This window comes from Gymnoscopelus microlampas (assembly GCF_963454915.1).
Source record: "Gymnoscopelus microlampas genome assembly, chromosome: 3".
Taxonomy (NCBI): Eukaryota; Metazoa; Chordata; class Actinopteri; order Myctophiformes; family Myctophidae; genus Gymnoscopelus; species Gymnoscopelus microlampas.
The window spans coordinates 36761678-36785499 of NC_139940.1; the positions used below are offsets into that span (position 1 = coordinate 36761678).

The 23822-nt window shown below is 44.2% G+C and overlaps 1 protein-coding gene across 4 annotated transcripts in view; it reads right to left on the bottom strand.

The window, feature by feature from the left end:
- Window positions 1-23822, bottom strand: part of vps13b (vacuolar protein sorting 13 homolog B) — a 443292-nt gene that overhangs the window by 183562 nt on the left and 235908 nt on the right. For 2 of the 4 annotated variants that reach the window (XM_084052011.1, XM_084052010.1), the window contains exons 28-31: window positions 17501-17642; window positions 15800-16102; window positions 14522-14678; window positions 13929-14037 (exon numbers count right to left, since the gene is read on the bottom strand). In XM_084052011.1, the coding sequence (XP_083908137.1) occupies window positions 13929-14037; window positions 14522-14678; window positions 15800-16102; window positions 17501-17642 (711 nt within the window). Of the gene's footprint in view, window positions 1-13928; window positions 14038-14521; window positions 14679-15799; window positions 16103-17500; window positions 17643-19002; window positions 19070-23822 lie in introns of all 4 variants that reach the window. The other 2 variants (XM_084052012.1, XM_084052013.1) reach the window with 2 other exon arrangements.

Below are 23822 nucleotides of genomic sequence, written 5' to 3' on the forward strand. Positions count from 1 at the left end.
CAGGTATGAATCATAACATTTAAAGATTCCACATTGCCACAGCTGATGATATGCAGTTGTTGATATGATATAATCTATCTAGCGCTGAAAGGCAGTGGAATAGCACTGCACTGAAACAAACTACAGTATATTGCAAGGCAGAAAAAAAGGAAAAGAAAAAAAAGACCAGTTGCCATGTGAACAACTGTCCTTCCAAATCTCTCATCCCAAACTGTTACTGTACATTTTGACACATGGATCATGTTAAGCTATTTCCACATAAATCCTATGGAAAGTAACACGATACAGCGCAGACACGTTGCCTATCAGTATTCCTGCATTCCACAATGAGTCCTCTGCCCGGCGTCTGGCTTCATACACTGCTATATGACTGGCTAGTCAGTCCCTCCCTGACAGCACAATGATGGCTTCAAACCCACCACACAGGATGCTAGAATGTCAACATGTCATGAACAGGGAGAACAGGAACAAAAACATAACGCGCCAGGCTGGTATTGGATTGCATGCACAGCACACACATACATACATAGATACACACACTCACATATAAGCACAGTCATACAAACTCAGAACGTAAGAACACAAACATGTGCCTGCACGAGTGAATGCACACACAAGTGTGTGTATGTGTGTGTGTATGTGTATGTGTGCACACGCGTACAGTGACAGAGTAACACCAGTAGAATGTGTGTATTGTAAGCTGCGGTACAGCGGAGAACTTCCCAGCGTGATGGTGAGGCTATGTATTCTTAGAACACTTACATCCTGCCTCAGGATGACACACACACACACACACGGAGGCTGGTTGTGGCTCTGTGGCCCAGCGGTCACCCTGGATCAGGCCCTTTTTACGAGCAGAGGACAGCTGAGGGGTGATCTCTCTCGCCCCTGTCAGCGAGCCGCCCCACCTGACTGGCAGCCGAACAGCAAACACAAGAGCGGTTCCAGGAAACTCAGCTTCCAGGTCCCTCACCTCATGTGCCACCGCTCACGGAACGCAGGTGCCACAACACACCAACATAGTGAGCGAAGGACGGATGTGTGTTAAAAAGAAAGAAAGAAAGAAACGAAAAAAAATCTGTGGATGAGAAGTGATAGGTGTTCTCGTCTGCAGAGAGCGAATGCGAACAAAGCTTCAAGGGGAAACCGCATTGAGCGGGAGGGCTGACTGTCTGTCAAAGAGCTGTCATGAGAGTCAGAGACGGGGGCTGGGGAAGTACAAGAGAGGGAGGGGAGAACAAAAGAAAGGGAAACAAAAAGAAAAAAGTGGTGAGGGCTTTAGAGTATAGAACAATACTATAAGGGGGGTAACAGTGGGTGAACGCGTTCATGAGCAAGCGGGTGAATAACTGAGTGATTGGGTGACTGCGGCAGCGAGCGAGCAAGAAATTAAAGAGATTGGGGGAAAAAAACAGCTAGTGGTTTACTTGTTTGATTCCTATGCGGTATTCCTAATACCCCACCCCTCCCCTTCTGCATGTCTGTATCATATGCATTCAAATGCCCATAGACTGCATGGCAGGAACCAGCCTGGGATGCCTAATCCCACTAAACCTCTAAGTGCAGGCCGAGGAATACAAGTGTTGCGGTACAGCTTCTCACAGTGGAGAAACCCTGAGAATAACATCAGAGAGCCCACAGATATTTATGGAATGAACCGCAGGCTGTACACAGAAGTCAGCAGATACCACAATACAGCAGCAGACTCTGTATACAGTACGGGCCCATACGGCACAACACACTGCTGTCTGGACGCCCACACACACACACACACACACACACACACACACACACACACACACACACACACACACACACACACACACACACACACACACACACACACACACACACACACACACACACACACACACACACACACACACACACACACACACACACACACACACACACACACAGACGAAGGATACACAGCCGACAGGAGAGAGAGAGAGAGAGAGAGACAGGGACGGTGATGAGAAACAGACAGACAGACAGACAGACAGACAGACAGACAGACAGACAGACAGACAGACAGACAGACAGACAGACGGGCACTCGGGCAGGGAAGCAGACAGATGGTTTGATGTACTGCAAGTGATTGTACAGTTGAAATTAATGTAAATATTGAAACAAAGCAAAGCTGTTGGAGGGAATCTGGTCAGAGGCAGAAAGAAAAAGAAGGAGAGACGAAGAGAGATTGTTTGCTTAATTGTTTCCTCTATTGTTTTGGTTTACCAATGGTTTGTCAATACTGTACACAATTTGAAACCTTAATGGCTATGAAGCATTTTGACTTGAAAAGACAGAGGAAGTGAGAGTGGGAGAGAGATAAACTGAGCGACAGAAAGAGAAGAGAACAGAAAGTGCAAAAGAAAGGAAGAGAAAGAAAGAAAGAGAACAGAGGCAGATCAAAAAGCAAGAGAAAAAGAAAGAGACAGGGAGAGAGGGAAGGAGGTGGCTGGCGGTCAGCCTGTGTAGCCCCGAACAGACCCTTAAGAAGACTGATAGGCTCATACAGAGCGCTTAGCTTGATTGAACACAGTGGTCAGGTACTCTACTGCACAGATCAAAGATCACGTCTACTAACATTCGTCTGGCTTCCTCAGCAAACACAGCCGCCGTCCCCACTAGTCTCTGTAATGACATTGGGAGCGTCATTCGCTCACCCATTTCCAGGAAATCACTTTTCACATGTTACACGATACGTTCCTCGTATCATCGGGGACACTGAGAAATCCATCCATCAACCGGGTTCCCACGGAAAAGAATGACAAATATCACTTTGACCAAGAAAAGTGAAAGGAGGACGTATTGAAGGGGGGGGGGGGGGGAGACACCTCGAAAGACATAGCAGCACTCCGCGAATGAGTCTAAACTTCCTCTTTGCATTATGACACTTTGTCTGAGAGCTCGTTCAACATGGGAACGCATCCGAGTCCATTTTCAATCTCATCCGTTGGATCTGTACAAGCGATCCCCTCTGATTCACAACATAAATTCTCAGGGAAACTTTAATAAAAAGGGACATATGATTTACTCAGGGTAGCGGTCGTCCCCTTTTTAAAAACAATTTGATCTTGCATTAATCCTGAGTGTCAGGGTGATGTGATATATCTCTTCTGGGTTTACCAGCACCAGGTGTTTCATTTGCTGACTGACAAAAACAATGTTTATTCTGGCTGACCCTCCCCTTCTTGCTTATTTTATCTTCTCTCTCTCTCTCTCTCTCTCTCTCTCTCTCTCGCTCTCTCTCTTTCACACTCTCTCTCTCTCTCTCTCTCTCTCTCTCTCTCTCTCTCTCTCTCTCTCTCTCTCTCTTAAAGAGATGAAATAGGGCATGTAGACTCAACATTAAAGAGAGAAAGATTGTTAAAAGTAAGGTAAAGAAATAACTGACTGTCTGTGACTTAGGCGTGACCAAGGCAGGGCCAACTCTAATCATCAGGCTGGTTTTCCTCAGCCCTCAGGCCCAAACACAACACAAGACAAATGAAGCTGCCCCCCTGGTCTCCTCAGAGCCATTCATGTTGTAGGAAGTCTTCAGCAATATTAGCCACTTTACCTCTGCTTGACTGCTGGCTGGGTCTCTGTCTAAGGGTCTTCAGTTGGCTGGCTTCGGTTCAACAACCTCTCATGGCTTGGTGCCATTTCCCTTTAAGAGGCATGCACGGCCCTTTTGCTTCCCCCCACCCCAACTAAAATACCCTGACGGACTACTGAGTTACATTATGATGATTGAAACATTTGCCTTTAATATGCTATAACAAGACATAACTTACTACAATCGTCCACTATGATGGAATGAAAAAGGGATTTTTGCAAAAATGAAAATAAGCTGTGTGTTTTTAGCTTTGGGGGTCATTAAAAAAGCTTTTAAATGCAGCACTGACATCCATATGCACACTAAGACCAACTAAGAGAACAAAACAGCTATTTAGCCAAAAAAAGGACCAGCGCAATTACAGAGATTTAGTAAGTTGGTTTGTCCCACAGTTCAGCTTTAATGACACACTGGCATATTTTCACAAAGATACGTGATAAATCTAGAGGAGTAGGAGTGCTGAGTATCGAATTAAGATCCGCTTATTATATTTTAAAAGTCTCGAGCTTTAAACTAAAATAGATGAGGAGAGTTGTAGTTACAGCGAGAACAGTAAACTGCACCAAAACCTTTTAAAACTCAACTTCATTCACGACATCTGTTGCCAAATTAGTTTTTGGTGGCTAAGGATTATCACCTGCTGTATAAATGAAGCTGAACATTAAATCTCCTCTTTAAACATGCAAGAAAAGTTAGTCCCCGAAGTCCCTTCATATACTATAATACAGCTGTTGCAAAACTGTTTTTTTTGTCTTTTTCATCACCTACAAAATAGATTAGCATTAATTAGTTTAAATTTAGATTTAAAATTGAACTCTTAAATCAGTGTATACCGTATATTAAATCTATCCATTTATAACTGTACAAATGTTACATATATACACGCTCTGAGTTAAATGAACACTGAGGATTTTAGTGTGTACGTAAGTGTAGGTCCAGAATGAGACTGTGTGTGGCCTGACAAGCGCCTGCCTTCGTTCCCGCCTACAATCGTCTGCTCTCGCTTCGACGCAGCAGCGGAGCAAAGCTGCTGCTCTTCTGACTGGTGTAAACAAACGGGGAAATGGGGCACTTGGCAGACGACTGAAGTGAGTGATGAGGCAAGTGTGCACCGAAGCATCTAATGAATCATTTGCTGGGAACTCTGGGATTTTATGAGGAAAAGGAAGACGAGAAGCGATGACAAAAAAATTTAAAGAGAGAGAGAGACTAAATTTAATTTAATTGTATTCATTATACTGTCGTACAACAGTGTCGATAGCTGGTAATAAGCACTTTTGAATTTTATTAACAACACTGTCATGATGATAAAGCGTATATTCGCCTTAAGACAAGAAAAGAAAAAGAACGCTGTGATTCATTTTGCAGAAAAGCCGAAAGAGACAGATGTCTCGCAGAGGTAAACGAACCTGATGTGAAGACAAGAGATTAGAATGTATAAAACTAGCAAGGCCTCCTAATCCTATACTGCTACAGCAGGAGCCAGCAGTACGCTGCTTAGTGCCGTAAGCCTCCGGTGGCCGCTGGCGAATTTACTGAGGTGAGTGGTGATGGTGTGACAGGTCTGGAGCTTTGAACTGCACTGGTGTGCTGAGGGCCCATCAGCACCTTTATTCCACACCTAGTCCTCACTTCCACTGCCTAGAACTAATGAAAATGAAAATTGATACCGAAGGCTACCTTTTATGACAGTACCGTTGAAGCGTGCCATCAATCCTTTAGAAAGCGAAAGCCCCATGTTTGCTAGCAAACAGATTTACTGTGGCATCAAAATGGGCGTTGTTTTTTTAGACCGTTCCAAAGGGTGTGTTTCTGTGATAAAGGACAGATCGTCGTCAGGGCACCCCAGTCGTCCACCTGGTAAGAGTGCACACCATATAAATAAGGCTATAGTCTTTCCCGCAGCTGGCCTGGCTTTGAATCCTAAACCAAGGCTCTTTGCTGCATGTCATCCCCCTGTCTCTCTCTCCTACCTTCCTTGTCTCTCTGTCAGTGTCAAGGAAATAAAGCAGAAATTCCGAAAGAATAATCTTAAAAATGAAAAGAAAAATAAATAGCCATGGTAGAACATGACATAATGAATCCACATATATTGTATAACGTTGACATCTTTATTGAATAGAATTGTAAAACAACGATCTTCTGCACCAACCAGTTATTTTATACAGATGTGCCACTTCAAAACTTCACATGTCCTGCCATCGCCAAGACAGTAAATTTTCAGGGGATTCCCAGGGCAATAAGAGGGACAAAGAAGGGCATTTAAAATGCTGAATTATTTTGATGATCACTGCTTTTATGATGCTAATTAATTTGAGCAACTGGTCAAATCACCTTTCGCCTCATAATGAGTCTGACACCTTGTTCAACACACATTCTTTTGTTCTCATGTATATGGATGTCTGTTGAAGGGAAAAACGGGGGTGTGTAGTGACAACTTCTTTTCAGGGGCATTTTAAGGGCAGAAAAGGGAGGAAAAACATGCATTTTCAGGGCATTATCAGGGAAAGAACAGTAACGTGTGAAGTTTTGAAGTGGCACATCTGTATATATTTTTTCTAAGGTTTAGTAGAAAGACAAATCTAGGCCACTGTAGCAATAACAAGTCTCCAAAAAATGATTCTGAACAAATGGTGCAGAAAAGTATTGGTCACTGGAGGTCGTCATGCTCATGAAAAGTACTGTAAGCTAAGCTGGTATGAAACAGTTTTTCTTATTATTCTTTCTATAAAGTATGTACTGTGTATGTACTTTGAAAACGAGGGACCCCGTGGGCTGGAGCTGAAGCTCAAAAACGTGGACTTTCTGTGGTTTCTGGCCAGGTGAAAACAGTTACTGTTGAGCAGAGACAGAGGAAGCACAGTAGTCTTCTCTCTGCCTCTCCTCTCCCTGGGGACTCGTATCATATCCCGCTCTATCCCTCCATCCACACATCCCCATCCCAGGCTGCTACTGGGAAGAGAGGGTGCATACCGCGGCCTGCTGCGGCCCGCTGCAGCCTGCCAGGGTATTTCATTAGTGACAGGGAGGGCCTGGCTTCGCTGGGCTGTGTTTATCTGTGGAGGGGAGATCCCCATCGAAACCCTTTATTATGACATATCTTTGGGCCAAACCAGGCCAGCTCTTCAAGAGCAATATGGGGTTGGTTCACTGGCCACAGCACAGTGGGACTGGGACCAGTCTAACCAACAGAGAGAGGGAGGGAGGGAAGGGGGAGAGAGACAGAGACAGAGAGAGAGAGCGAGAGAGCGAGAGAGCGAGAGAGCGAGAGAGAGAGAGAGAGGAAATGGGTAATGCAGAAGCATGGAGAGAGGCAGAGACATGGGAGGAGGTAATGAAGGAGAAAAAGAGAAAGGGAGACATAGGGGCGGAAGGAAAACGCGAAAGAGAACACAAAAAAAAGGATGGCACAGAGAGAGAGAGAGAGAGAGTCATAGAGTCACAGAGAGAGAGAGAGAGAGAGTTAAAGAAAGAGAGAGAAAAAGAGTTCCCTGCTACAGCCACATCATGTTGACTCCACTCTGCATCACCACTGACACAGCAGACTGCCCCTGTCGTTGCCATGGAAACGAGGACATGTGCACCAATCCAAACAAAAATAAAAGCATATTTTGTGGTGACGGGATGCTCCCTCAGAGAGGCCATGAGCTAACCTAGTGTGTGATGGAATCTACGCCTGTGTCATCTAGGTGTGGGATGTCGGGAAATGTGAGGGATATTTTGAGACTCGAATGCACACGCACATGAGTGCGCGCACATGCACAAGCACTTAGCACACACATACACAGTACATACAAAAATGTGCTGACATGTGGACACAAAGTTCAAGCAAGGGAAACACACATACAATACAACACACAGGCGCACACGCACACGCACACACACACACACACACACACACACACACACACACACTCTAAGTGTATCTTTCATCTCTCACACTTTCACTGAACCACTCTAAAGTGGATCCTTAAAAGGGGCTCTCTGGGGAGTTCAAACTGTTTCACATGTGATCCCCACCAGACACACTTTAACTTGGGCCTCTAAAAGTCACACAGTCCCCTCTGTGAAAAAAAGAACTCTACCCAGGACATTGTAGTACCCCCTCCCCGAAACACACACATACATCTTGCTCCTACTCTCCTGCTTAGAAGAAGAAGCTTTCAATTAAGTGTTCTGTGGGCAGAAATCTCAATGGAAAAAAAAGAGCAGAAAGGGCGGGAGAGCGAAAGACAGAAAAGAGGACTGGGAGGCAAAAAAGATCTGTGAGATTTTACAGAGAGCCTTAAACCACAAGAAAGCCAGGGCTGAAGGCATGCTGGACATTCCCTGAGACGAACGCTCCATGTACTTGGAAAAAAATCCTTCTTTTTCAAGTCAGGAAAATGATTTCAGCTGTGTAAATTGACAGCCGGCCTTGTAGCGGGAGATGGAGAGGGAGAAGGGGGAGAAGCCGGGTGCTCCGTGTCATAATTCCTGCTCCGCGGAGAAGCCCCTCAGGGACCTGCTTCCCTCTCCCTTCAGGGAACCAGTGTATTTGACATCACACGATCACATGAAACCTGCACTAATTGCTACCAAATGAACGTTGTTGCTGAATATCAAACGCCAACTTGTAAGCCTTACAGTCAAACACGTTTATTTTACCTTCTTTAAAGGAAATCTATCTACTCTAAACGATAAATACACAACCTCCCCCCCACCCCGAATCCGTTCAGGTTGGACGGGAAGCTGAGGCCCCCCAGACGGCGTTTAGTAGCGGGGAACACACACTGCATTAGTATCAGTATTACGATACTGGGACGCTTCTCCGTCAGGATGTTTACACTGTACACGCTCGCTATTTTAGCCTTTACTCTTGACTGTGAGGTTGAAGAGCTCTATTACGCACTCCTTTCTCTCTCTCTCTCTCTCTCCCAGGGTGGCATGGCAGTAAAAAGCCTCGACTTGGAACATCGGGAAGCAATCATTTGATGTACAGTAGACACTAACGACACGGCTGCTTAGATCAGTCATTCAATTATGACAACGGATGTAATTAGCGGAAAAGACTTTAAACGGAACCTCGGCAAATGGCTACCGGCGCTGCAAGACATATTTCTTCATACAGCTACAGGATGTTAGAGATGGTAAATACACATTGGTCTGCATGATTACAGATTCTCAATGTGACTTTCTCTATCTACAGTATGCGACATATGGCGGTGCAGAGATACAGTAGACTGCGCTGAGGAGTTCAGTATATCACAGTTGCTGGCGATACTAAGAAAACAGGTCTCCAATCTCAGGCCTATCAATCATGCGAGTAAAAAGTGTGATCTTCCTAAATTGGAGGGGAAATGTGAACAGGGAAAGTGGTTAGCATAATTCTTGGTTAGGAAGCGAAGAATGAACATAGAGGGCGGTTAAGGATAATTCCTGGGTTTCAGGGAGGGAAGTGGTGATTTTGTGCTTCTGTGTTTTGGGAGCGGGGTGTGCGTGTGTGTATGCGTGTGTGCGCATGTGCGTGCGTGCGTGCGTGTGCACGCGCATGCGTGCAAGTCCATGCCTTAGTGCTTGTGCGTGTAAGTGCGTGCCCATGCTGTATGTCTGTGATTGAATGTGCACGTTTGTTGTGCATGTGGCACTGTGTGCACATGTATATGATTAAGTACATACTGCGCATGCCTGAGTTTACTACATGTCTATGTCTATGTATGTGCATACATGCATATGGTATATACTTAGGTCAGGGTGGGGCCTCCTGCCAGGCCTGTCTATGAGATGTGGGCACCTTTGTCAGAGAGCCACCAATCCCTTAACAACCATGAACATTACAACCCAATGTGGGGTGAAATTGCATGGCGGGTCACGCTGGTTTTTTGGGTCAAAGTCTGAGAAAAACTTGGGAAGGTATTTTTCTGTGCCCACAAGATCATCATCCATCATCTGACATGATAACAGCATGGCAGATATGTCAACAGAATACAATTAGGCACCATTTCCATGGAAACTGTGGGGTTCCACTCCATTAACTCGCATCAAAACAAACAACAAACATCGCGGCATGGTACACTGACTGTACAAAATCATGTTCCATTCAGATGGAAAACAAAAATCCCCCCACGAGGTCCTGGAAAACAGTAGCTATGGTTACTGATCAGTAACATCCTTGCTCCAGACATCAAAAGAGAAAATGAAAGGCTGTGTGATGGGGATAGTTGTGGTCCTCTGGAAGAGATTTGGGCAATGCTGTGCAGAGCACAGTATTTCTCCTCCGTCTTGCCTTGATGGTTATGGACTGTCAAGACAGGTCTACAGGCATGGACCCCCCTCTGCTTCGCTGTTCCATGCAATCTCTCTCACGCTGACACTTCCACCGACTGAAGGGAGCAATGAAGACAGGAGTGGCCTTTCCTCTCTCTCTTTTTTTTCATTTACCTTTCTTTTTATTTTTTTTCTCCCCTCCCTCCACTCCGGTTCCACTGTCAGTTCACATCTCACCAGCAGCTGCACAAAGCATTAGGCACCACTTTTATCTCCCTCATTACATGTGTTTGCCAGCTCCTTCTCTGCCCATGCACACGCACACACACACACACACACACACACACACACACACACACACGCACACGCACGCACGCACGCACACACACACACACACACACACACACACACACACACACACACGGTTGAGCTGCGGTTTTGAGGCAGCTATGACACAATCCAGATTCTCTTAGCCGCCTATAGCGGGGGAAATGTGTTTTGTGCAGAGAGCTATTTCCCTCAGATGTCCAGCATCTCCCTGGCGCTCGGCTTTGATCCACATGGCACAGAGGGCTTGTATCAACAGTCTTGTGTTTCAGTCGGAGGGCCTGACGGACCCCTGAGGTGTCACTCACAGCACCCCGTCATCTCTAGGAGAGCCTGACCACGCTGCGGCGCCCTCAGTCAGTGCACGCCGCAATGTCCCAGGGGACGGCGGACATCATGGACACATGCAGGCACATGAGCTGATGTCATACTTACTGTTCGTGTGCATGGGATTACACGCACGCACATTTCTTTTCAGTCAGTTTACAAGTTATGGATATTTGATTATTTCTTCCAGGGTATTAGGAAGACAACAGATCAGTACACATACACAAATAAATGTACGCATGAACACATGTATGCACAGTCTCTTTCACTCACCCCATTAAAAAGACTCATCTGTGCTTCTTGGGGCAGCGTTTTATGGAGTGAGACTTGAAATGCAGACATTTTTGAGTGGCGCTGTTAATTAACTAATGAACCTCAGTCAATTGGTGAGCTTTAACCACCTAAGCCCTATACTTCATCACACGACAAATAGTGAAAATAACATATCTACAAGCTTACAACACAAGCTCGTAAATCTACAATTTTGGCTTCTTTTTTATTTTTATGTTCGCCTATAATGACATGACAGGGATGCCAGGATGAAAGTGGTTAAATAGAGCTAGTGTGTGCATGTTGAGTATGAGTATTTTTGAAAACATCGGCCACAGTGATGATTTTGTACAGCATTTTTGCATTGCTGTGTGGACAAGATAAATCGAGTTTTCGGCTGCCACGTCCTAGTTTTCGTCATCTCCTTGTTCTGTTATCTCCTTTGTCATCAGGATTGCATAACAGTGGACGTGGATAAAATAATAGTTTTTTTTACACACGTTTATACATAAATGTTACTGTACTATTGCACCAGATTGAGCAACAGACATCACTGGTTTTATTCTAGTAGTGCACTGTAAAAAGGCTATTTAAGGAAGGAGTGAGATAACGTTATGTTAGGCACTGGGATGCAAACTGGAGCCGTGATGGAATGCATTGAAGTCAATGAGAGCCGGGTGAACAAGCGTATGAATTAAACACAATATTTGAATGATCGCAAACTTTATCAAATAATCAGTTCAGGAAAATAAAAGAAGATATTGTTCTCTGATCTCTTGTTTTTAGTATCTAAAGAGCACAGACCAGGCAGTATGGCCTGCCTGTCCTTGCGAGACTGCAGTTGTTGCGACAGGCTGTCAATTGACATTCTCGCGATGATAGCAGTATTCTTTGCATTATAATGTGGACGGAGATTATTCTAAAAACTTGCTGGAAAAACACTGTTTAAAAAGATATTCATGTGCATGTGGACATAGCCTGAGTGTGCAAAGGCATTTAATATGTGTCGGAGAGAAGAGGTGAGAAGTGTAAAATAAAGGGAGGGAGAAGAGAAGACATAAATGGTCTTTACACATCATCTTGTCGAGGAGGAGGTAAAAATGTGAGTGCCAAGAAATAGAGACAGAGAATGGGTGTATTCTGCAGAACACACAGATGTGATCAAGAACCCAAGAACATGGATTTCTTGTAAGATACAGTATGAATGACTGGAGACCTGTCGCTCTCACCCCGATCGTCAGCAAGTGCTTCGAGAAACTGGTGAGGGAATACATCAGCTCCACGCTACCTGCCTCGCTGGATCCGTGGCAGTATGCATACCGCAAAAACAGATCCACCGACGACGCTATTGCCATGGCTCTCCACACCGTCCTCTCGCACATGGACAACAAGCTGCTGAAGGACAAATATGTACGTATGCTGTTCGTGGACTACAGCTCAGCATTCAACACCATTGTCCCAGCAATACTTGACAAAAAGCTCAGAGACCTAGGGCTACACCCAAGCATGTGCGACTGGATACAGGACTTCCTGTCCAACCGACATCAGGTGGTGAGAATGGGCAGCATCACATCTGACCCCCTGACCCTCAACACCGGAGCACCCCAGGGATGCGTGCTGAGCCCTCTCCTCTACTCCCTGTACACGTATGACTGCATAGCCACACATGTCTCCAACACCATCATAAAGTACGCGGACGACACGACAGTGATAGGCCGAATCGTAAACAACGACGAGTCTGACTACAGAGACGAGATCAACTCACTGGCGCTCTGGTGCCGGGAGAACAACCTCGCTCTCAACGTCGACAAGACCACCACACACGTGAAGAAAAAGGCTCAGCAGAGACTGTACTGGCTCCGCCGCCTGAATAAGCTTGGAGTAGGACAGCGCATCCTCAAGCTGTACTACAACAGTTCGGTTGAAGGCGTCCTAACAGGCTGCATCACGGCCTGGTACGGGAACTGCACTGCCCGAGAGAAGATCAACCTACAGCGAGTAGTGCGATCGGCAGAGCGGATAATGGGAAGCGACCTCCCAGCGCTTCAGGATCTGTACAAGAAGCGGTGCGTGGTCAAAGCCAAGCGCATCATCAAGGACAAGTACCACCCTAGTCACAGACTGTTCAGAACCCTACAACGACCGCGACCGGGCAAGGGGACCTATCGCAGTATCAAGAGTTCCACCACCAGGTTCTGGAATAGTTTTAACCCGGCTGCTGTCAGAATGCTGAATGAAGCATGAGCCCCTTTCCAGCAGCCTGACAATAGGCGGTACTGCCCAGCTGGCTGCAGACTTTTCTGGCTCTTCCTGAACACACCTGTGGATTATTATACCAGGAAATGACTTGGACTTATGAGGAATCATACCAGCGGAAAAAAACCCTTTAAGTGTACAGTTTGTGACAAAAGCTTTAGTCAATGCTAATCTTAAGAAACACATGTTGATACACACAGGAGAAAGGGCTTTAATTGTACTCTTTGTGGCAAAAGCTTTAGTCAATGCTAAAGATTACTTTTTGTTGCTCTCCTTCATGGAGCTACTTGCGGATTATACCAGGGTCAGTCCACCTTAGGTGAACACGCACTGACCCTCTGCACCTTAATCCCCATGTACTGTATAACGCACATCTTTTTTTTATTTATTTTTTTTATTACTGCGCTCTTTTCTCTCTAAGCACCTTAGCGTCTATAAGTATATCATGCACAGTATACATACATTGCTGCTATGCTCAGGCACCTTAGTTTGTCTCTTATCTCAGGTACTTTGTAAATATGTAGATAACTTGTTTTTGGCCTTCTATTGTTCTCTGTTGATCTCCTTCCCACTTAACCCCCTACCCCTCTTCTTTTTCTCTCTCCCCAGTCTTCTTTCTACGGAATTTAACGTTGCGATGGGAGTGTTGTACAAAAACGAATTTCACCCACTTTTTTACCTTGTAAACCTGTGATGTGACAATAAACCTGATTCTGATTCTGATTCTGATTCTGAACCTCCCTGGGTTTGAATCCCACTCAACACAGAATCTGATGCAATTCTTTTTCCATTCCTGTCTATCTCCACTGTGCTACCCAGTGAAATCCTGGGTGTTAATCTAACTCCAAGGGCCCATTTATACACTCTCAAAATTAAATCAGAGCATGGTCAGACTTACTGGTAGATGTCTTTACGCAGAACGATGCGGGTCAGAGGGTTGTCGGCCTGAGGGGCCATGCTGAGAGAACCCAGTTTCAACACCAGGGTGTCTTCCTTGTTCACCATATCTGCAGGAAAACACACACACACACACACACACACACACACACACACACACACACACACACACACACACACACACACACACACACACACACACACACACACACACACACACACACACACACACACACGCTTACCACCATTACTCATCACTAGCAGAAGACACAACAAAGCATCACATATGACATTTAGACAATAGTTATTTCATACGTATTGAGAGTGGATGTAGCGGTGGTGGGGTCATCCAGAACCTCAACCATTTATCTTATAAAACGTCTCTGCATACTAATGCAAGAGCCATGCTTTGTCTGGGAAGCTCAGAGGGCCATGGCGAGGTCTTCCATAGAAGCACCACAAGCATAATGAACCCAAAACACAGTGTCATATCACTGTTGAAATGGAAACATGCCGAGAGATTTATTCATGGGACCATGTCTGTGTGTGTGTGTGTGTGTGTGTGTGTGTGTGTGTGTGTGTGTCTCCTCTAACCTGACGCAGCGTGTTTGTCCTGCGCTCTGGGGCAGAACACTCGGATCACACTGGTATTGATGTAGATGAGAGGCAAACAGCGAGAGGTCAACGTGTGGCTCCTCATTGGCTGGCCTGCTGATTTCCCTCGCTCTCTGTAGCGCCTTGGCAATGTAGCCTACAATAACATAACACAATAACCATAGACTTTGACGTGGGACATTGTGAAGTTTCTTGTCAACACAAATTCAACTTGTTGAACATTAATAATGAACCATACAATCCTTACTGAAGTTGCTTTAAGCGATGTTCAACTTTGGTAGAGCCAGCTACCTGATCATGATAAGTCTAAATATTGTCAGTCATGTTTTTCTGTTGCTTATGTGCTCTGTAATCGAGGAAGGTGTCAACAAATTCACACTTATAGCACATAATAATAATGATGTGAACAAAATGGTTTCTGCCAACAAAATTAAAAGATTCCTATTTGTTTCACCTATTTTGCCCACTGGTAGTGACGCTCACGTTACACCAATATCAGTGACATAGGCCAATACATTTTTGTAACATTTGTCAAGGTTAATATAACTTGAATACAGCAATTTCACTTTCCCCAAATGAAGTAGCAGGATTGTAAGATATAAAATATTGGAATAATACGCTTTGTTCAAAACAGGGGAATTCTTCACCATGTTATAAGAGTGAATGGAATCTCTCCTTCTGCTTCATTGATAGTACAACAGATGACGATGATCGAAAATATGTGGATGGGGCTTTAAAAAGGGTGGAGCATCCCTGCTGCCAGTAACAGCACCTCAAGGAATTAGTCTCCCCACAACCCTTGACTAGCAACCTCCGCTCTTCAAACACTAACCTCAAAACCCCCAAGACCGTGGGCGACCAGGCCTTCTTCTCGGCCGCCCGCGAACTGTGGAACGCCCTCACTGCCCACCTGAGACCATCACAGTCAGTTGACTCTTTTAAGAGAGGACTGTCTACTCTGGTCTTACCTCTAGGCTTTATGCCTTCATGTTGTAATTTGTTCAGTTTCTTAGACGTTTTAGTGGTGTGATGATTCTTTTTATGCATTTGCTTATTGTAATACTTTGAGATTTTCACAAATGTAAAGCGCATTATAAATAAAATCCATTATTATTATTATTATTACTTATCAATATACTCTAAGCTCAAAAAAATATATAATCTTTTTTCACTCCTGTGGTGGGTCCAGTCTCACTACCCCATCACTGTGCTTACCAGTTACCACACTTTTGTATAATAATCAAACTAAAACCGTACCTCGAACACGCCTACTACGGTGGCCAGTAAGGGACAGGAGAGCACCACGTCAAACGGCTGCGCTGTCAGGAGGATCTCACGGAGGTACTGTGGTGAGCCGTCTGCCAGGGGGTCAGGTGCAGCCCGCTGGCCACCGGGGGCAGTGCTGCCACGCACCGGCCGCTCGGGACGCGTGGTGAGCTTGTGGCGCACGTTCTTGGTGACTGCCTGTGTGTATGTGATGGAGAGGAAGCCGTGCTGCTGGTGCGAACCTTCCAGGACCTTGGCTGCCGTCTGGCCGGTGGTAAGAGGGGACAAAACACACTGTGGCAAGACAGTTTGTAATTGTTGCTACAATGCCCTGGTTAATATTGAACCCTTTGTCTAAGTATGGGTTGTAGTTTCTAGGATGAGGATATAAAGCCTTGTCCTGGACTGTAAGTATTAAAGATAAATAGTGTGATTTTGCCTAAACGTTTCCAAGATTTTCTCAACTAAATTACTTAAAGTCACTTTATAGATTTGAATTAAGCCTAGATCTAAAGTCTAAAATGTTTCTGTGACAAGAATAGGATATTCGTGAAACAAGCTCAGTTCATGTCAGCCATATTGGTCATGTAAGACCAGTTGATGACCAGAGCTTATACTGCAGGAAAGCAGACGTGTAGCCCAAGACAAGACTTAACCTCAACCCAGGAAACAAGCTCTCAATAATGCTATGTCAATTATTAGTTATACAAATCTAACAGAGCAAGCCAAGCTGAAGCTACTAGTGCAAAATGGATGGAACTACAGTAGATTTATTCATAGTCTTATGTTCTAAATTAGACTGGAGCAGTAACTCAGTCTCCTTTTATGGGAAACATAACTTCTTATAATAACAGTGAGTGATTGTAGCTATGATCCTCCGAGGCTGAATTAGAGAGCATGTTTCTGATTTATCAGAAGGACCAGATCTCCAATCTAATGACTGATTTGCAAACTTAATTACAGCGCGGGATTTATTCAAATAGGCAATAAGCAAAGAAAACAAACTCCAACCAGAGCATGATTAAAAGATTTTTCTAAGAAGTGGGCAGGAGGCCTGCTTAAAACATCAATCACAACCCTAGGTTAAATCTGCAAGAACTTCCATTAACAGTGGAACTGGTATCCGTTTCATAATGAATAAAATTTTAAGATGCCAGAATAGCCACATCATTTAAAAGTATAACATCATAGACTCAAAGTCGGGGGATTAGTACGGTAGCTGTATATAAACAAGCTCGTTACCAAGTGATCATGGTTATTGTCAGCATGGCTATTCTATTTAATGGTCTATGAATATGAACAGATGGGTGGATTACGTTTCACTGAGTTAAGTGCAACCCTCAGGGCCTATAAGTGCTTGTTAGGTCATACCTACAGTATAGAGGTATTTTTCATCACAACAATCTGTGGCTGATTTTCCTATTATGCCAAGTAGCTGTTATGATGACTACTGCATAATATATAACGCTCAATAGAAATAGTTTAAAACGAGCACTAAAAATTCCATAAGAAACATCAAAGCAATGGCTCGTACTGAAAACAGAAAAGGTCCCTGAGGGGCACTCTGAAGCAGCGAGGGGCTTTTATTTTTCTTCCAGACCACTGTTGAGGGAACCTAAGCAGAGTTAACATTAAAGAAGGAGAAAAAAAAAAAGAAAAAAAAACATAGAAGAAGCAGCACTGGATTCTTACAGGAGGGAAAAAGCCAGAGAAGTGACTGAGAGAGTCCTGCTTGCTGACGGGTCGAAGCAGCACAGTGCGTCTGTTCAGCTTGTCAGTGCAAGAGAGGACCACTCCTCCACAGCTGCCTGCGCTCCGCACACCCTCCTCTGGGCTGGGGGGGTGAGGAGCAGAGAGAGAGGGAGGAGAAAGACAGGGGGACAGAAAAAGAGAGGGTGAGATGGGGGGGTATTTAGAAGGAGGGGGGCAAATGGAGTTGGAGATAGCAGAGAGACAGTGATAGTAAAAGGTGAAGAATGAAAAGAATAAGAGAGTGTTGAAAAAAAATCACAGGAGAGAGAACACAAAGGAAGAGAGGAAAAATAAATAAAAGCCATAAGCCAGGAACTGAACGATGATTATGACGAGACAAATTATCAGAGAACTAATTAAAACCAATAGAATTATTCAGAATGAGACAGCTGGAACGATGAGGAAAGGTCTTGTACTATTTTCAAGCATGCCAAGGCAACAATAAGAATACCCAAGCAACTGCTAGAGAGTTATTCTGGGTCAATTATAAGCAAAGACCTGGACTATGAACCATTTTAGATGAAAAACACATCATTTTGTTATATATATTAGCGTTATAATAAATCTGAGAATAGTATACAAAGGGCCAGGCTGAGAATTGTTTTTGCACACCGTCACTAACAAAAGTGTTTTCTCATTTTGTCATGAGAAAGTCATAGACTATAAACTCTGCTCTCTCAATAACAGCTGCAGGCATCCATATTGTAAAACTTAGCCTCCGCAGTTAGACAACAGTACAAGGCCGTTGCCATGACACTGTGTCATGATGTCATCATCCAGACACCGGGAATCTATGTCACAAAGTCTTCCCCTCTAACACACAGAAGAACAACCACTGTCACCTGATTCCAATGGCTAGATTAATCAGCCAATCAGAGCAACAGGACAGACAGGGGAGAGTTCTCATTTTTATTTATTTCAATTTTTTTATATACTGTACTTCTTTTTTATCCACAATCATATTTAACCCATTAAGACCTGAGGCCGATTCTAAAAATGTTTTCTAAATCCTAACGCTTTAAAAATATATATATATTCAAGGATTTAAAAAAAAAACCTATGATTTTTCAATAATAGCATATTTACAAGCTCATAGCTCATGAGCTTGTATATCTGCTATTTTTGAATAGCCAAATAAATCTTAAAATTACACAGATGCATTCCCGGTCTTAATGGGTTAAATGTAATGGTATTTTTCTGAAATGAATGCAATTGTTTCCAAGTGAGTTCTCATGTCTCCCCGTCTGTCCAGCATGAATAGAGATGATGGACCTAGGTTAGGAGCGGCAGAATGGCGGAGGTAAATACACAGTAAAAGTCCTCAGGGTATAATTTAACACTTGAGAGTGTGCTTGGTTCCATTTGTTCACTCTCAAGTGTTAAATTAAGGCCATGGATTTGACTGTGTACAGAGGGCGAGGGCTGCCTGGCAGAGGCCTCACCACGGCGGTCTCCTTGCACTGCAGGACGATTCCTTCATAGAGGCCACAGTGCCAGCCCTGCCCTTGTCTGCGGAGACACACAAGGCCCAACTCAACTCAGAGCACTTGTACGGTACGAGCAGGGGCTAAATACCATTAGTTTACCTTTTCATTTTCATTATGCACTGAATGGAATCATGTGTGTATATCATCAACACATTTTCGGTTCAAAATTAGCACTTAAATTAACTTATTAACTTGGGTAAATAATGAAATCACTAAATTTGCATGTAGTTTGATTTCCATATGGTACTGTATGTTATTATCCTCCATGTGAACACCTGTGGATCAGACACAAAAAGACATCAACAACACACACACACAGAATCCTCCCCATACAACACTAAATCCCAGAATGTGTCCTTGTGCATACAGTAATGTGTGTGTGTGTGTGTGTGTGTGTGTGTGTGTGTGTGTGTGTGTGTGTGTGTGTGTGTGTGTGTGTGTGTGTGTGTGTGTGTGTGTGTGTACGCGCACACACACACACCGCCTGTATGTACTGTACATGCCTAGATAGATGCAGTCAACGACACACACTAATGTGCATACTGATGCACTCCCCTAAAACGCAGATATGCGCATAAATCCATAAACATGTATACATTCATTAGAGTACTGTATATACAGGTACATGTGTTTTTCACTCTATTCTGCTTCTTACTAATACTGCCCAATGGATATTCTAGTCCTGTTCAAAGCCACATAATTATACTGAAGTATGGTGGATATTATCCCGATAGTGGTCTAATTTTCAAAGGTTTAGAATTTAGTCGAAAATCTGCTGTACTGTACATGCAATAGTATTGCAAGTTTCACAACTTTTATACACTGTAAACTTGTGCTAATGATGTCCATCACTTTTTTTTGCATAAAATTTAAAACTCATCAAACTAAATAAGTCTACAAAATCGCAACACAGCATCAACTTCAAACATTCCCTATCAGAACTGGGAATTATCATTTTAAGAAAAAATTAGGAGCACATAAAAAGACCATACAACCACTTTCACCCTGGTGTCCATATTTTGTGCATGTTATTATGAGCACAATTTTTCAAAAACAACATTGTGAGTTTGTAGATCGACAACACCGTTATACTATAGGGCTTAAGTGGTTAATGGTAATGTACAATTGTTATCAAATTAAATTATTGAAGGTTTAGTGTGCAAGACGATTTTTGGGTTTTTAACCCAAAAGCTGAATTTTTTTCTCATGCAGTACATTGTTCTGTCTTAAAACATCTGTTTTTTGCATACAGACATTACAGAGTAATCAATCTCCATTTAAAAACATATTTCCACCTTGTCCAGATTATGTCTGTGAAATTTCAGAATTTTGTCTAAAAGTTTATTTTTCTGATCTGATCTATTTGAATTCTGCCTTTATGGAACACATTTTCCTCATTTATTTGCAAACCTCTCCATGGCATTAATACAGCTGTGTTGGCGCAACCTGTTCACTATGTGCCTGTGGTATCAAAGGTTGTGAGTTCAAACCCAGAGTGGCGCAAATATGTAGTATGAACTTCTTCCTCTTCTTTTTCCTCCTCTTCCTCCTCTCCTTGATTGTCTTCCTCTTCCTCCAAACTTGAGGAGCCATGGTGGCTCCGTGGTTAGCAGTAGTTGCCTCACAGTAAAGGTACCACGGTGGAACCCAACTGGCATGGGCTCCTTTCTTTGTAGAGTTTTTCTTTTCTCTTCCTCTTCTTCATCGTCTTCCTCTTCTCATTTTCACCACCTCTGCTCCGTACTCTTTTCCTCCACTTTTTAATTTTTGTCTCCGCCAGGCCGAAGGCATGGCGAGAGAGTATGTTTTACCTTCCGTCCGTCCGTGTGTGTGTCCTGTCTGTGTGTTACCAGCTAATCTCCGGCACCGTTGGCCCGTTCGCTCCGAAACTGTGCACACACACTCCCTGGATGCCAATTCAGAACCTCTGCCCCAATTTTTTCACATGGGCCTGTTATAGCGCCACCAGGAGGCCGATTTGTCATGCAAATCGGTACACAGTATCTCTATAGTCATGTGATCAACACGGATCTGTCCGATTTCCCATATTCCATCCTGATTGCCTATGGTTGGCTTCCAAAGTTTGCAGGATTGGTCCGTTTTGAACAAAATGCCTCAAACTATGCATGCAGCTTGCGATTTCCGTGAAATTTCACACACACATTCCCACTAGGCCGAGGAAGAAATGTCACCCTTTTCACATTGGCCTATTATAGCGCCACCAGCAGGTCTAATTTTAGCAAAATATTTTTTTGGAACAAAATGCCTCAAATCATGAATGCAGTGTCTGATTGCCGTGAAAGACCTAAGAATAAATGGCACCCTTTTCACATTGGCCTATTATAGCGCCACCAGGAGGCCAGAATAACGTACCTGACCTGGCGGAGACCTGTGCTCCGGGGAGCACTTTTTCTAGTTTTAATCATGTTTCTTCCGCTGCTTCCCCTCCTCTGCTTCTTCCTCATCTCCTCTCCATTTAAACAATTAATTATCTGCAGATATTTGCAGACATTCGCCAACATTTCAATAGACTACATGAATATTGTATTGTATACAAAATATTTGTCCTCTATCCTATTTTCATACTGTTTCCATCTTGTAACCAGAAAAGAGACACGATGGATTAGTAGTGAGAGTTGTTGCCTAGAGATGACAAATAATCTACAGTATATACAAATAAAATGTATTATTATTATTATATGAATATTGCCCATATTTCACATAATAAATATTCTTATAGTTGATGTCTGAATCATATTGGTTGATTCCTTTATTTGTAGTGACAAATCAACCTTGTTTTGAATAACACTGTGTCGTAACAGTTGAGCAACAGGTGAATTGATCGCATGAAAAAAATACTCTCGGTGTGCAAGGACCTTTACAGTAAGAAGGTTCAGGGATTTTTGCCTGGTGTTTTTCTTTTCACCCTCTTCCTCTTCTTTCCCTTTCTTCTCTTCATCTGTCCTCCTCCTCATCTTCATTTCATCCTCTTCTTCTCCTTGCGCGGCCCCGTCTCATTGCTGCTTGCAGCTATAATTATAGTTGTTTCAGGATGCCAAAACATGCACAACACATTTATGGCACAACTTTTCACTCCAGGGAAATGATTCAACAACATCTGCCTTGATTCCTTCAGACAAAGCATCCAATGCAAAACGGCGCTCACACCCCTCCACCCCCCAAAACTCCCCACCAGGACACCAGGAGTTCACTGAAGAGGGGGTCTACCAGTGTTTCTGACTGCTGTGTGTGTGTGTGTGTGTGTGTGTGTGTGTGTGTGTGTGTGTGTGTGTGTGTGTGTGTGTGTGTGTGTGTGTGTGTGTGTGTGTGTGTGTGCGCATGTGAGACAATGCAATCCATGTGTCATTATCCATTGTAGTGTGTGTGTGTGTGTGTGTGTGTGTGTGTGTGTGTGTGTGTGTGTGTGTGTGTGTGTGTGTGTGTGTGTGTGTGTGTGTGTTGTGTGTGTTTGTGTGTTTTCGGTGTGTTCAATGCGTGTGTATTATATGTGAGCTTGATGAATGTGTGTGTTTGAATGGCATATAGGGTGTGTATAATGTGTGTGTGTGTGTGTGTGTGTGTGTGTGTGGGGGGGGGGGAGCATGTGCGCACGTATGGATAACAATCTCTTTGTACCCTCCCCTCTCAGCCGTCCTACACGTCCTGTGAGTGACTAATAGATGTGGACCCCCCACCACTGTGCGTCTCTTCCCTCCATCCCTCCATCTCTCACTCTCTCAGTCATTTGCGATGCAGCTGGAACACATCAGCTTCAATTTGTGTGAGCTGCTCCTTGGAGTAAATGAGGGTGAACTGTCACCAGCCGTCTTCTGGCGGGAGTGTGTGTACACACACACACTGTGTGTGTGTGTGTGTGTGTGTGTGTGTGGGAGGGGGGGGGGGTCCTCAACGTTGCTCAAGAATGCAAGGAGCTCCGGTTGCCAGGGAAGACTTCAGTTTAAACCCGAGGAGAAGGACTTCTTCTTCAACCTTCTAAAACATCCCACCCGAATGGAGCCTCCAACCTTCCAGGTTTAACGCCTGTTAACCCCCCCCCCCCCCCCCCCACATGCAGCCCCCCCCTTGCTCCCCTTGCGCGAGAGTTAAACCTCTCGCGCAAGTTTAATGCCCCACCCTCCTGTTTCTCCGCTCCCCTGGGGGTCTCCTTCTCTGGTGACTCGTTCCCTCTCATCTCCTTCCCTGATCCCTTCTTCCTCATCCTCTACTATTTTGATAACAATCCAAGGACTGGACTTTCTGCTCACCTCCACGTGTTTGCCTGCCCTGACTCTGCCTGCATTCTCCAGCAGTGAGACACATACAGTACGGCCAAATGAGACAAGGTTCGTTTTCCTTCCCTCTGTCAAGTGTGATTTAGTCTGACCTCCTGCACACATAACCTGGGCTGGGTGGTGAAATACCTAACCATTATCTGTTCAAAATGATTCATATGGACTCCAACCCCAGTGGGCTCTCTTATATGTCTCGATGATACAGATTAGTATGGGCTTGACGCCCAGAGGTCTTCCACTGTGTCCTAAACAGCCCTGACTATAACCTGGCTGGGATGACGGAGCGCTTTTGCCTGCCAGAACCCTGGTCCATTAAAGGGTGTGTTAAGACTATCTTGTTAAATGTACATTAAACTGAAATAACCAAAGAAACATGAAAATTGATAACATTATCTACTTAGGGAGGCGCTGAAGTCTCGTAAAGAGATTAAGATTGGCTCCTATTTTCAGGGCTGATTGGATACACACCTGTACACAACACTT